The 14,480-nt window shown below is 40.0% G+C and overlaps 1 protein-coding gene across 7 annotated transcripts in view; it reads left to right on the forward strand.

Moving 5' to 3' along the window:
- Positions 1-14,480, forward strand: part of LRBA (LPS responsive beige-like anchor protein) — a 757,395-nt gene that overhangs the window by 704,380 nt on the left and 38,535 nt on the right. For 5 of the 7 annotated variants that reach the window (XM_024977540.2, XM_024977539.2, XM_059876187.1 and 2 more), the window contains exons 50-51: positions 3,406-3,598; positions 8,855-8,917. In XM_024977540.2, the coding sequence (XP_024833308.1) occupies positions 3,406-3,598; positions 8,855-8,917 (256 nt within the window). The remainder of the gene's footprint in view (positions 1-3,405; positions 3,599-8,854; positions 8,918-14,480) is intronic. The other 2 variants (XM_024977542.2, XM_024977543.2) reach the window with 1 other exon arrangement.

Consider the following 14,480-nt stretch of genomic DNA (forward strand, 5'->3'; position numbering starts at 1 on the left):
GGAGAAGGCAATGGCGCCCCACTCCAGTACTCTTGCCTGGAAAATCCCATGGACGGAGGAGCCTGGTAGGCTGTAGTCCATGGGGTCGCTAGGAGTCGGACACGACTGAGCGACTTCACTTTCACTTTTCACTTTCATGCATTGGAGAAGGAACTGGCAACCCACTCCAGTGTTCTTGCCTGGAGAATCCCAGGGACAGGGGAGCCTGGTGGGCTGCCGTCTCTGGGGTCGCACAGAGTCAGACACGACTGAAGCGACTTAGCAGCAGCAGCAGCATAAACTACAGACATTTAAACATTTATTTGCGTCACCTTTTCCCCCCAGTGTTTTTAAGCAGGGGAAATCATATTTAAAAGAGTGTAAAGGGTAGCTTTTAGTGAAGAGACTACACAGAAAGCGGACATTTGGCAAGAACAATGGAAGATAATGCCATAAAAATAGTAAGAATGATTTATGTTTGGGGATTGGAATTAGTTTTAGTAATAGCTTGTCAATGAGACGCAGGCTGCCGCCGTGCTGGCTAATGGAAGCACCTCTGCTCCATTGACTCTCTACCTGGGTCACTGCACGGCCTTGGTCACTGGGGCCAAGAGGGAGTTCCTACTGCCAAGCCTCTCTCCGTGACCAAAGGGTGACTGGCTCACTGGGGCAGATCAGCCTTCCTGTCTCGGGGCGGCACACGCTCATTTGAGGACGGGAGGCCATCTTTCCCATTATCCTTTATCCTCTGAATCGAAACCTGAACTCTTTTTCAGACCTGTGCAAATTGTGCTTTTCCCTCTTACACATATGTGGGTGGGAAACAGAAGTGTGTTAGAAAGAAACCAGAGTTGTCAACAAGTGCACACGTAATCTGGGAAAACGGAGCGAAATCTAGCTATAGTGGTTTCCCACTTCTATGTCAGACGGGGCTGGCAGGGGCCCGCAGGGTTGATGAGGGTTTCTTTCTCTGCCCTCCCGTGACTGGTCCTGCCTCATCAGCAGCTGTCACCATCCCTCTGGGCGAACCCAGTATGCTGGGCTGGCTTTTTCTTGCATCCAGTGCCCCTCATTCCATACTCACTGGCTACGGATGCGATGCGCTCCCCAGAGAGTTTCTTGGTCCTTGCCTCCATTAGGCGCTCTCATCAGGCTGAAATCCACAGGAACTACTGGAGAGCCAGCATGTTCTCAGGATGCAGGAACGTCTCTGGACATGGTGTCTGCAGCTCTCTGTGGAGGAGGGCTCTTCCTTGCCCTGTGGCTAAGAGTTTGGCCCTCTAGAGGCACTGTGTACACAAGACATTCTTCCTATATGGTAGAGATTTTTTCCGTGTTTTTTTAAGGGCATAAACATTGGAATTATTCAATTTGAGCCTGATTGTATTTACAGTATGAGCTGTTAAGCTCAGAAATATGTATCAGCTTCCTTTCAGTGAGACTTCATGATGTATATTGTCATCTGACTTCCTCAGAGTTTATACATTGACTTTGGTAAATATTATTTTTTTAAAAAAACCCACACAATTGGAAAACACAGTTTGGTTTTCTGAAATGACATTCATTTCCTTTTCTCCAGACTTCATCAAAGCTAGCTTATAGGAAATTTTGTTTGTGGTTGGCTCATTGTTTCTCATTTTTACACAATTTCACAGAAATCCTTAAAACCATGTAAGGGGTTCTTAGCAAAACAAAGATTACTTATTGATATCAGAGGTTTTAACTCAAAGACCCAAATGTGTATTGCTTTCACTACTATTCGGATGAGTTCCCCCACCAGTGATGACTGCAGCACACACACACACACACACACACACACACACACACACACAAATGCAGCAGAAATTAAGGCCACCTCGCGCTGTGTTGAGTGCAGGAGCCATAATATACGCCAGGTGTAGTAATTAGCAGGCCCACGAAGGCTGCCTGTTTGTCTGCTTTTGCTGCTGTTGCTGTATCCCCCTGTGTTTTCACACCATCAGATAGTTGGATTTAATTGAGGCCACATCAGATGAGGCATTACTGACACCTTTAATTGAATGAGCATCCAGGGAGGATTAACTCATAATATTGATTGGCTTTTAGCCACTTGCTCAGAAGGGTGTCTGGGTAGCTTATTAGTTGCCTTTATTTACACCTTTATGCAAAGAGTGCAAATAGGAATTCTTAGTGCAATATGTTTTTCTAAGTACTCTTAATAACTTTTTTAAAAGGACTGATAATAAAAATGCAAATGTATTTAATTTTTTATTAGCAGTTCTGAATGAATACATGTTAAATATATGTGCCTACACATTTACATATACCTGGTGTTTTGAAATATGGCAATAAGAGAGCAACCAGAAGGACTTCATCAAGGTGTTTCAATTCTGAATGATACTCATCAGCTATTAGAAAATAGACATGGCTGTGGAGAATTGCTGAAAATGCACAGTGCAATTACTGTATGATAGCATAGTACCACAAAGTATAAATAAAGCCAGTAAATCAGTGTGGTGTTGTATATGTCTCAGATTATAACATATGGTTTGTAGGAATGTTCTAAATCCTTAGTAGTCTTCCAGATTTATTATGTTGCTAGCCGTTAGAACAGTGTTTTGTGTATCATTTCAGTTATATTTTGCTTTTCAAAGGAGAAATCGAAAGTCTTGAGCTTTAGTTTCTTTGCCGACTGGGAGGAGAGGCATCTAGGTATTTCTGTGCACCCTCAGCTAGAGCACAAAGCTGTGGCATCCGCATTATAATAGGGCAGTGTTTATGACTTGGTGCACTATATAAATATATTGTTTCTACAAGTACACTTAATTATGCATTGCTTTGAAACACCTTTATAATTAAGTTTGTGTATCACGTTCATAAATTATTTCTCTACTGTAATAATACATGCATGCTGTACAACTGTTGTTTATAAATGTATTTGTTAATTAATTATCTCTTTATTTAGTTGTCAAAATCCTCATACTAAGACTCAACACAATTTTTGATAATCTTTGGCAATTACCTTGGCTGGCTTTTGTGCCTGTGGCCTGTTCTCATTCTTTTATTTTTTTCTCTTTTGTACTTGATCCATAATAACTGTTGGAATGGTTTAACACAATCCTCAATACTTTGCCTATTTCGAGTCTAAATCAAGTCACTCTTTTTAGTTCTTCTTGGGAATGGGGTGGGGAAGGGAAGAGAGCTAATAAAAATTTATGGGTTTTTAAAGTGACCATTCATGTATTTTACTTCAATCACCTAGAAATTCTACTAATGACATGTGAAAACCAAACAAATCCTAACTGCTGTTTCTCTAAGCCTTTCTGCTCACTGTGCTCTCACTTGCAACTCGGGTTAACATGGTCTTCCTCTTCTTTTCCTACACCCTCTTTCTTTCCTTGTCTTTTCCTTCTCGTATATTTGGATCTTGTCTTGCCCACTCAACAGTATCTCCTCCTGCAGAGTCCATTGATGTTCACAGACCAAGCTCAGCAGGATGTTATCATGGTTCTAAAGTTCCCCTCCAACTCCCCTGTCACTCACGTGGCGGCCAACACCCAGCCTGGGCTGGCGACTCCTGCTGTGATCACAGTAACTGCTAACCGGCTGTTCGCCATGAACAAGTGGCACAACCTTCCAGGTAAGTGAAGACATACCCTTCTAAGGCATACTAACTGCTGAACACTGTATAAAGATATTGTAAGTGTTAATCAATCAGTTGTGTCTGACTCTTTGTGACCCCATGGACTGTAGCTTACCAGACTCCTCTTGTCCATGAAATTCTCCACGCAAGAATACCGAAGTTGGTAGCCATTCCCTTCTCCAGGGCATCTTCCTGACCCAGGAATCAAACCCAGGTCTCCCACATTGCAGGCAGATTCTTAACCATCTGAGCCACCAGGAATCCAAAATACATTGTTCCTGCTGCTTCTGCTAAGTCGCTTCAGTCGTGTCCGACTCTGTGCGACCCCATAGATGGCAGCCCACCCGGCTCCCCCGTCCCTGGGATTCTCCAGGCAAGAACACTGGAGTGAATTGCCATTTCCTTCTCCAATGCATGAAAGTGAAAGTGAAGTCGCTCAATCGTGTCCGACTCTTAGCGACCCCATGGACTACAGCCTACCAGGCTCCTCCGTCCATGGGATTTTCCAGGCAAGAGTACTGGAGTGGGGTGCCATTGCCTTCTCCTAAAATATCCACCTAAATATATTATATCTCAACATTTAAGCTTTTTAGTTTTCAAACATATTAGTCTGAATCAAAATGTTGAATACTTGGAAACGTGTAAAGAAGTCCCTCTGAAGCATGTAATATTAATACAAAAGTTAAAACACGAACTGTTCTTTGGCATCTAGTGATTTGTCTTTACTCCTTGGAGATAAATATTATCATATAATAATATTCTATGTCATGTCCATAAATAGCCTTTATTGATTTATCAGATGTTCCTTTTTTTCCCACATATTCATTTGCTCCATATACACTTCTCATTGTCTATCGTGTGCCTTTTTATGCAGGGCATGGAACTATTTGTTGTGGGTGATAGAAAAAAGAACAGGTAAATTACACAGCCAAAATACTACAAACCCTTAAGTATATCCTGTTCTTTCATTAAGTGCTGAAGAATTAGGGTGACTAAGGGCAAGATCAGCCCTGGGATTTCTTTGGAAGGACTGATGCTAAAGCTGAAACTCCAATACTTTGGCCACCTCATGCAAAGAGCTGACTCATTGGAAAAGACTCTGATGCTGGGAGGGATTAGGGGCAGGAGGAGAAGGGGATGACAGGATGAGATGGCTGGATGGCATCACGGACTCGATGGACATGAGTTTGGGTGAACTCCGGGAGTTTGATGACGGACCAGGGTGGCATGGCGTGCTGCAATTCATGGGGTCGCAAAGAGTCAGACACAACTGAGCAACTGAACTTAACTGAACTGAAGGGCAAGATACTGAAATAACCCTTAGAATCATACACCATCACTACTTGAAGAGACATGAGAGTTGGTCTTGTCCAGGACCACATTCTACCCCTGAAGATGCGGAACCCCGGGGAGCCTGCCTTGTTCAGTATCAGACATGGGCCACTCCGTGGCAGCGCCAGGTTTGAACCCGAGTTTTCTGACTCAAATTTTATGAGTGATTTATTGCCTCTCATTAGAACAGGAATGTTGGGATCTGGATTTAGCACTGTTTCTTGTGGCCACTGGTTAGAAATTCTCTTTTTAAAGAAGGAAAATCTTTCAAAGTCCTGAAGATTATAGGGTTTTTATCCCCAAGCCATTGTTTTAGATAGGAAATTTGAAAGGATAGCCTTTAATAGTCTGTTAACTTGTTATTAAACCTGTAAAGTGTACATAAAGCACCACCCATTATAATACCTGAAATGCTTGCACATGTATGAGTTCTTGAACAAGGGTCTCGTGCCACACTAAATCCTAGAATGCTTAGAATGGAACAGAACTGAATTGATGTTCAAATAAAAACTAGATGCACTAACTATGGTCAATAAGGTAACCTGGTACCCTTCATGAAAAATCCATGGTTGGTGTCAGAATTTCTTAAATATAGCCATTTTCCTGGCCATCAGAAATGAATGATAATATTTGATTAGAGAATAGATTTCATAAATGGTAGAGAAAGTTAAAATTGAGATACATATAATGTGTCTATTACTAGGTCCTTTTATTCTCTTTTCTTCAAGTGAACTTATCTCGAAGAGGTAAATGTGTATGCAGATGACATATTTTGGGACTAAAGATGATAATTTGATTAATGAATTTGATTTTTTTGCTGTTGTTTCTCTAAATGCCATTCATTAGAAGAAAAAGACGCTGGCAGTGTGTTCTGTCAGGCACACGGAGGATCATCTTCCTGTGCTGGGTGCCGTTACCTTAGAGCCTGGCGTAAGCACCAGTGTCTGTGGCACCAGGCCCCTCCCAACGATGCTCATCCTGGGTGGCTGCTGTGGCAGCTCTGGGAACTCGTTCAGTTTAAACAGAGCCGTGTGAGGAGAGACAAACCTTTTCAGCTGCTGGGGAGCCCCAAGCTCTCTGCATTCCTGGCTTTCGTCTAGCCTAGCAGTGAGCAGGAGCTGAGCCCGCTCCACCAGAGAGCTGCTAGGCTGATACTCAGGTGTCAGGCTCCCTCCCTTCCTGTAATGACTGAGCTCCTGACACTCCCCTTTGAAACAAGCCCGTGGCCCTGCCTGGAAGGCTGGCTGCCCTTACTGCCTGCTGGTCAGCTCTTCTTCTCCCTGCTCGCCACTGTCCTCTAGACCTGTAAAGTGATTCAGGGGCAGCCTCCTCCTGCTGGAGTACCCCGTATGGTACATCCAACTGCTCTGAGCCCAGGCTCGCTTTTCTGTAAGATAAGAGGAGAGAAGACTGCACATGTTGGCCAGCTCCTTGCCTTGAATCCTCCCCACTGAGCCTTCTTTGGGTCTGTGCCTTGCGTCACTGGTGGTTTCGCCCCCGTCCTCTGGCTTTACAGTGTGATACAGCCACTCCTTACCAGATAATACAAAGAATAATAACATGTGGAAAAGCTCAGGCGATTCTCTTTCTACAACATGATCCCCAATCCTCAGTCCACTTACACCTAAAAATGTTAAGTATACATTTTATTAAACCTGTGCCTCATTTCAGGTATGGAATAAACATACCTGACCTCTCATCCTCTGTTTTGCTACCTTTACCTGTCCGTGTGCCTTGATTGAAACAAACGTCAAAACTTCCTAACAGTTTTTCTTCAGTGAATATCAAATTCAGGTTACACTTTTTTTTTTTTTTAGTTTAGATTCTGATTCTTTTCTGATATTCTCTGATTCCCATAATTCATTCATAAGACAGCTAACTGTTGTCAATATAGTGTCTTGAGTCCTGATTTAGAGAAAAAATCATCTTTATCCTTCCATCTCATTCAAGGGACCTTGAGGAACATCCAGAAAAAATAAAATAATGGCACCTAACCTTCATAGAGCATTTTCTAGCTTCCAAATACTGTTTTAATCGCTTCACATCTATTAACTCACTGAATCCCTTCGACAACCTGAAGATGTAGGTTCTATACTTAGGTTGAGCCATACAAGATTGCCATTTTAATAGGTCAAGACATCAGGTGTTGGTGATTCCATGTGGTTCAGCCTAACTCATTTAACAGAGCAGGAGCCTGAAGCACTGCGTAGACATAACTGGCCAAAGGTCACTCAGGCAGTCAGTGGCAGAATTGGAACTTGATGCATCACCAAAAATAGCTTACCTGCTAAATCTCTTTCACTGACAGTTTGGTTTTAATGTTTCTGTGATCCCAGATTCTGTGTCCCTAAAGACATAGGGACAGCTTCTCAAGGTATTAGCGTTGATGGGCACTGGTGTTGCTGGAGTAAATGCCGTGTTCGTAGATCAGAGGCTGAGGTTTTCCCTGATGAGTCCCTGTATGTGTGCTGTGGTTTCTTTACTGGCAGAGCTGTAATCAGCAAAAACAATACCTTTAGCAAAAGAGGGAGTCCTAAGGCTTTCATTTTTCATCTACTTTAATATCATATTTATACTCAACTATAATTTTTAGTGCTAATATTATACTCAGGTATTTTATCAGTATTACTGATATTCACGTATTTTATCATATTAGTGATCTTCCAAAAGATCATTGAAAAGTCCTTGAAAAGTTGGTATTTACTAACAGTGGGAATGCTGACATAATGATTTTAAAATTAATGAACACATTGGAATATATCTCATTTTTATTTTCAGCCCCTCAAGGACAGTCAAAAAGATGTCTTAAAATCTGATGATATTAATATCATCCTAATCTTAGAATCTGATAATATTAAGCAGAGCTCTAACACCAACCAAGCAGTAGTTAAAATGCTTATGAGTCTGTAAAAGGCAGATATTGACCAGAGTGAATGGCTGAGTCATTGGAGGAAAATCTTTTGGAAAAGGACCAAGAATTTAACTCTCAGAATTACACAGCTGAAAAGATTGTCTGTTCTAAGCCCTTCATTCTGGGGCTTCTGATTTGCCCAAGGTTGCACAAGTGGCCAGTGGTCAGTCCTGCTTCCTACAATACTTCTTATCCACCAAAAGCCCTTCTACCTTTCACGGGGCTGCAGCCTATAAAATCTCTTTTCCATCACAAAATAGGTACCTCTGAATCCTTAAAACCATTTTGAAAATTAAACAAACTGTCCTTAGTATGGATTGATTTTTGTTACTCATTTGCTTCTCAGTATTTTTAAATGGAAACCATGGAAATATTAAATATTAATAAAAGTTTTTTTTCCAACCGCAATCAAATCTTCAGGAAAACATTTCAGCCAAATGCATTTAACTAAAACATTTATCTGCAGATAGCTTTCTTTATTTTTATTCCAACTTTCAATTGATTGATTTAAGTGATGGATGAAGCATTGAATGTTCTTTGACTTGGCGCTTTCCCTTTCTCCATCATAAATTGACGTTTTTGTGGATCCTTTGTGCTGCAGCATTCAAAACTGCCTTTTTAAGAAGTAACAAAAAAACTACTATTTGCTACAGTCAGCAGATGGTTGTCACATTTTGTTTTCAGTGCTCTTTACCACTTAATTTTGTTTTGTTGCGGCATCAGAGGTTGCCAGTCAAGCATCTGCTATAGCTTATGGCCTAGGACTGGAGCCACTGCTATGGCACATGTTCAGAACAGCACTAATCTAAAATAAATGTTTAATAAGCTAGCCATAGAAGCACCTGGATTTTTCGTTTGTTTGTTTAAATTTCACAAAACTGTCTTGAGAGATTTGGAGGTTGGAAACAATTCTACATGAGATTTGACTTAAGCATTTTTATGTAGCTCAGTATATGAAAAATAATGCGCTCTCTCTCTCTCTCTTTTTTTTTATCTTTTGTGAATTCCAGCTCATCAAGGTGCTGTACAAGACCAGCCATACCAGCTGCCAGTGGAAATCGATCCTCTCATAGGTCTGTCACTTGCTTCCCTCTCTGCGATTCATTAAGCTCTGTATGGTGGCCCTGAAGTGTAGATTACCGTTGTTTTTCACTTGCTGGTTGCTGGGAATGGAATTTTCCTGATAAACCATTTGCATGCAAATTGGAATGCAATGAGCTGTGGCTATGCTGGTATTTCATCAACTCCCCCTCGTTGGTTTGCCTAATTTGAACAGGCCTAGGACGCGTGTCACCGAAAATTAATATGGATGCTGTAATAATGTGTGATTGAGAATGCGCATGAAGTACTGTCAGGATAATATTGGATCTTTTCATCACTCAGACTTGTTGATGAGCAGGAGCGAGGCACGTTATGATGAATTGGTGCACCAGTAATGTGATGGAGCTCCTTTGCTAGGGAAATTTTCATAATAACAGTGGGTTCTTAGCAGCTCTGTGTTGAGAAAAATAAAACTGTAGTGCCAGGGTTTCATCATTAAAGGAGATCAATCCTTTCTTCCTGGACCCTCCTTTCAGTCTGAGGGGATTAATGTGCAATTGCAGAGCAGTTTCAAAGTTGAAATATATCGTCCAGCCAATGGCAGTGTTAAGATATTTGTATTCATTTTCCTAGGGTCCTGCAGCCCAATAAATTGCCATTGGAGGTTAAATTTGTTCAGGGAGAAAAAAAAAGTAAAAGGAGACCAGAAAGAGCCATTGGGATGAAATGAGCATCTGCGGCAGACGACTTAGAATATTTAATTGCTGCTGTGCTTTTTGAGTAGGTTAGTTGAAATCTCTAGTTTAGCATTTTCCAGCCTATAGTGGGGATTTCAACTGTGACTCCACTAAGAATGGTACACCTTGGTATTGAAGATGCTGTTCAATAACTTTTAGAAGAAAAAACCTAATTGCCCAGCTGTAGGGGTATGCTGCTAGCATGGATGTTTGTGTTTGCCTTATAATTTTGTCATATTTCCCCAGCACAAATGAATTTGTTAGTATTTTGAAGTATTTTTAAGTTTGTAGATAAACCATAAGAATAAGCGGATTTATTATTTTAAAAAATTCAAGGCGTTCCTTGTGCATATGTCACTTTTTTGTTGTTGTTCTCTAACACCATTGTTTCAGTGGAGACTTAAATGGCCACCATTTGCAGATGAATTATCAAGATGAACTAAAATAACCTTAAGCTCTAAACTGTCTTTTATCATTTTCCCAAATATAAGCAGAAATCTAAGAATTACGTGTCTATATGAAAGATAACCAGTACCCTGGTTCCTGAATCTTGTTTTGCTTTGAGTAGATACAATTTGCCATATATATATATTTTTAAATTAAATGCCCACTTGGGTAAAGTTCTAAGAGTCAGGAAAATAAAACCCATTTGTTGTGCCACTTAGAGCCTGGTTTCTGAAGTACAGAATCATTGTTTGTCTTAAAACTTGACAATGAATATCATATAGTATAAAGTCTAAATGAATTCAGAAATGGTAACCCTGTCGCGAAGGCATGGGGGAAAGGGGCGAGATAGTCAATATTTTAGGTTTTGTGGGCCATAAGGTCTCAGACACAACTACATAACTCTGTGTTATAGCACAAAAGCAGCCACAGATGATATATAAACAAGCGAGCATTGCTGTGCTCCAGTGAAACTTCATATGCAAACCCAGGCACAAGCCAGATTCAGCCTTCAGGCCATAGTCTTCCCTGCTGACCATTGGTCATCAGACTGTTCCCGCATCTCCTGAAGTAGTTGTTTAAAACCATGCATCTTTATACAGAGAGAAGTAAGCCAGAAGGAAAAACATAAATACAGTATACTAACGCATATATATGGAATTTAGAAAGATGGTAACAATAACCCAGTGTACGAGACAGCAAAAGAGACACTGATGTATAGAACAGTCTTATGGACTCTGTGGGAGAGGGAGAGGGTGGGAAGATTTGGGAGAGTGACATTGAAACATGTAGAATATCATGTAAGAAACGAGTTGCCAGTCCAGGTTCGATGCGCGATACTGGATGCTTGGGGCTGGTGCACTGGGACGACCCAGAGGGATGGTGTGGGGAGGGAGGAGGGAGGAGGGTTCAGGATGGGGAACACATGTATGCCTGTGGCGGATTCATTTTGATATTTGGCAAAACTAATACAATTATGTAAAGTTTAAAAATAAAATTAAATTAAAAAAAAAAACATGCATCTTCTCACACATTTTTAAGTTGACGTCTAAAAAATTTTAATGTGATATCATCACAAGTTTAAATAGTTGCAAAGGTTATGATTTTTGGCAAAGTGTGTAAAATTTTAAATATATCCAGCAGACACTAAATATCAAAGTCACTTGATAGTCAACCTTTTCTGTTTTTAAAAAATTCATTGCAAGAAATCTTTACCATTTGAATGTTTTTCTCATCTTGAATTTGTACTTTCATTCTGCTTTCCCTACACAATTTTATTTTAACTGTAGAAAATTGATTACCCCATTAAACAGTTTTCAGCAATAAAAATACGTATGTAAATATAAATGTTGAGATTTCCTGTGACCTCAGGCCCAGCTTTAAAAAATTAATCCTCATTGAGTTATTAAAAATCTCAATACATATTTATTAAAATTATAAATTATAAATTTTAGTACTATTAAACATACACAACACATATTTATTGAAAATAGGAAATACAGCTTCAATGAATGGGAGTGTCTCCCTAAGTAGTTCATGTATTCATGGATAAACATGATTTGTTGCTGAAAGAGACAGAATTTGTCAACAGTTCTATCCTAATTTTTTGTTTTTTATAGATGGATGCTCTCAGGAGTGTTACTCACATGAGAAGATAGATGGGAAAGGAGAGAGTTTTGTATTAGCAGTGTTATTCAAATCTTCAAACTCTTTCCAAGTTATGGGACAAAATTCATAGAGTGATATATTATTAAGGATTACTTTTACGGTCTATCATTAAATAATCATTTTAACAATCTATCACTGAAACTTATTTTTAATGATCTATCAATCGACAGCGTGATTAGATCCTCCTTCCATTCATTGAAAGCAGTGAATTGGAAACCACCTGCCCTGCAGAATGATGTGATGATACCTAGGCATTCACTTTCTAGCATCACATCAGTAGTTTGAATTGTCTCTTTATTTGGCTCTCAAGAGATTTTTGTACCCTGGAGTAAAGCACCATAGTAAGATTCTATCTAGTGGAAGAAGAGCGAGCAAAAAGGGAGGTAAGAAAGGAAAACTCACAGGAGAGTTCTCAGGCAAATCTGTTTCAAGCTAGAGAACTCATGAAAGTTGCGGAACCAGAAATTGATTCCCTTAAAACCATCTGTGCCCATGTATCCCTTGGGAAATCTTACGCCAGCACCCCCACCCTGTCCCCCCCCACAAGGGTATACATGCTCCAGTTTGTAGACTGCTTATCTAGACAAATATACCTAATTTTCATCAAATAAAAATACTTTCAGTACTGAATCTGGTGAGGTTTGCTAGACAAAACAGTAAGATAAAGAAAAGGCAGTTGTAGGGTAGGTTATATAGACTAAATGGTTGGATGGACAGACGGATGGATTAGGGGTTGCAGTGTTAAATTATAACTAATCACTTATTTGGAAAATAGTTCATTTAAATGCTGAAGGGGCATCAGCCTTTACCCATGACGAGTTTGTGGTCATTCAATTCAAAATTATATACATGGCCAGGTCTGTCAAATTAGATCCTCCCAGTCGGGAAGATCCCCTGGAGAAGGCAATGGCACCCCACTCCAGTATTCTTGCCTGGAAAATCCCATGGATGGAGGAACCTGGTAGGCTACAGTCCATGGGGTCGCTACGAGTCGGACACGACTGAGCGACTTCACTCAGGAAATAACGCCAGAAAGACCAGTGAAAGTTTATATATCATGTAAGCGAAAGTCATATAAACACTAACAAAAATACGGTATTTTTATAATTTTCATGTGGAATGAACTGTAGTAACCAGTATAGAAAATACCATATATCTTGTTTTAAATTGCTAGGTTTACTGGAAATTAAAAGATTTAATCGTATCACACAGGTTCACTGCAGTGAGAGACTAACGTCTCTCCATGATACACTATGACACACAAAAGCTATTTCACCTGCCAGGAGCTTCCCTTTGTGTGGAAGGAGGGGGCACGTGATTCCTGACTAGAGGCCTGCCCTTTTTACTACTGCTATCACTTTCTAGGCCATGAATCTCCCCCAAAGTATCCGAAGCCCATTATCAAACAGTTATCTCATAATCTTACATGGTTAGGTTGTACAGTCAGACACTAGCAGAACTTTGCAGTATTTCACATGAATACATTTGCTATGTTCTGTATGCCATGAGGGTAAGGAGTATTTTATCCCTCTGTATCCCAGCAGAGGACTGGAAAGTATTTTGAACACTTTTTTTCTTCCATATTACTTTCTGAGCCTTCTATTGAATTGGCCATCTTAACTTATTACCTACAATGAATATAACATAGATATATTTCTATTTTTAATTATCAATAATGCATCTATAATATTTTTTCCAATAAAAACTGAAAGCAATGATGCAAAGAACTTAATAATTAGATGTAGACATTTATTTTGTTCTGATTTCTGGTATGATCAAGTTTTTTTTTTTTTTAGCAGTATAAGAACTGTAATTTGTGTTGGAAAGCTGATAATGAAATAACTGCTAGTTCACGAACAGCAGAGCTTTCTATTTGGTTGGCTTCATAATGCCAAAGAAGGCACCTCCGTGAAAATTCCTTTGCTGATAATGACATGGCTGATAGTGTGTTTCTAGAGGATTACTACTCTTCACATGCATGTGATGTCGGGCTGTGTCTGACCTTATGCCTTGTGACAGACTCCGTCTCAGGTGCTCTGCAGCACTCTGAAAACATACTGCCAGACTGTCTTGTTTTATTGTTTACAGAAGTAGCAAGAAAGTTGCAGTGTGCTGTGCTTTGACTTCTTCAATTACAAGTATCCTTCATAAATAGTCATCCTACCCTTTCCTTGCACACAAGTGCGGCTGTGAACGGGGGAAATGGGAGTTCACATCTGGTCAAATTAAAGGCCTGTTAAAGTCAAACTAGTACAAGATGCTCCAATATTTCAAATATATGACATTTAAATTCTAATATCTCTTCCTTGTGACAAAAAGTTAGCGGTAATAGATTGTCGCAACATGAATCCATTCTCATGACAATAGATGTAATGAGATTGTCAGAAACACAAACCTAACTGTGATGCAATCTGGAGATTCTAATCTAGTTTGGTCCTGCCCAAGAGCTAGATAGCATGTTCTGAGAATTGTATACTACGTATTTTAAAATTGTAGTGTATTATTGTTTCTTTCCTCTAGGCAGAATTTCTTACCGAGCTGTTGAAGTTGGCTACCCTCCTTCTTCCAACAATCGGATTGTGTTTTCCTGTGGTTTTTCAAATATTATTGTATTTAAAATTAAAGATCAGATGTTTTTATCCTGGACTGTGTTGTCTCTTCTCCCTTGGCCCCAGCCCCCAGCATGACAAATTACAGGATTTCTTTGCGCATGTGGGTTTATAGGCTTTTTTTTCTCCCTCTGTTC

Source organism: Bos taurus, chromosome 17 (assembly GCF_002263795.3).
Source record: "Bos taurus isolate L1 Dominette 01449 registration number 42190680 breed Hereford chromosome 17, ARS-UCD2.0, whole genome shotgun sequence".
In the NCBI taxonomy this organism is placed as follows: domain Eukaryota; kingdom Metazoa; phylum Chordata; class Mammalia; order Artiodactyla; family Bovidae; genus Bos; species Bos taurus.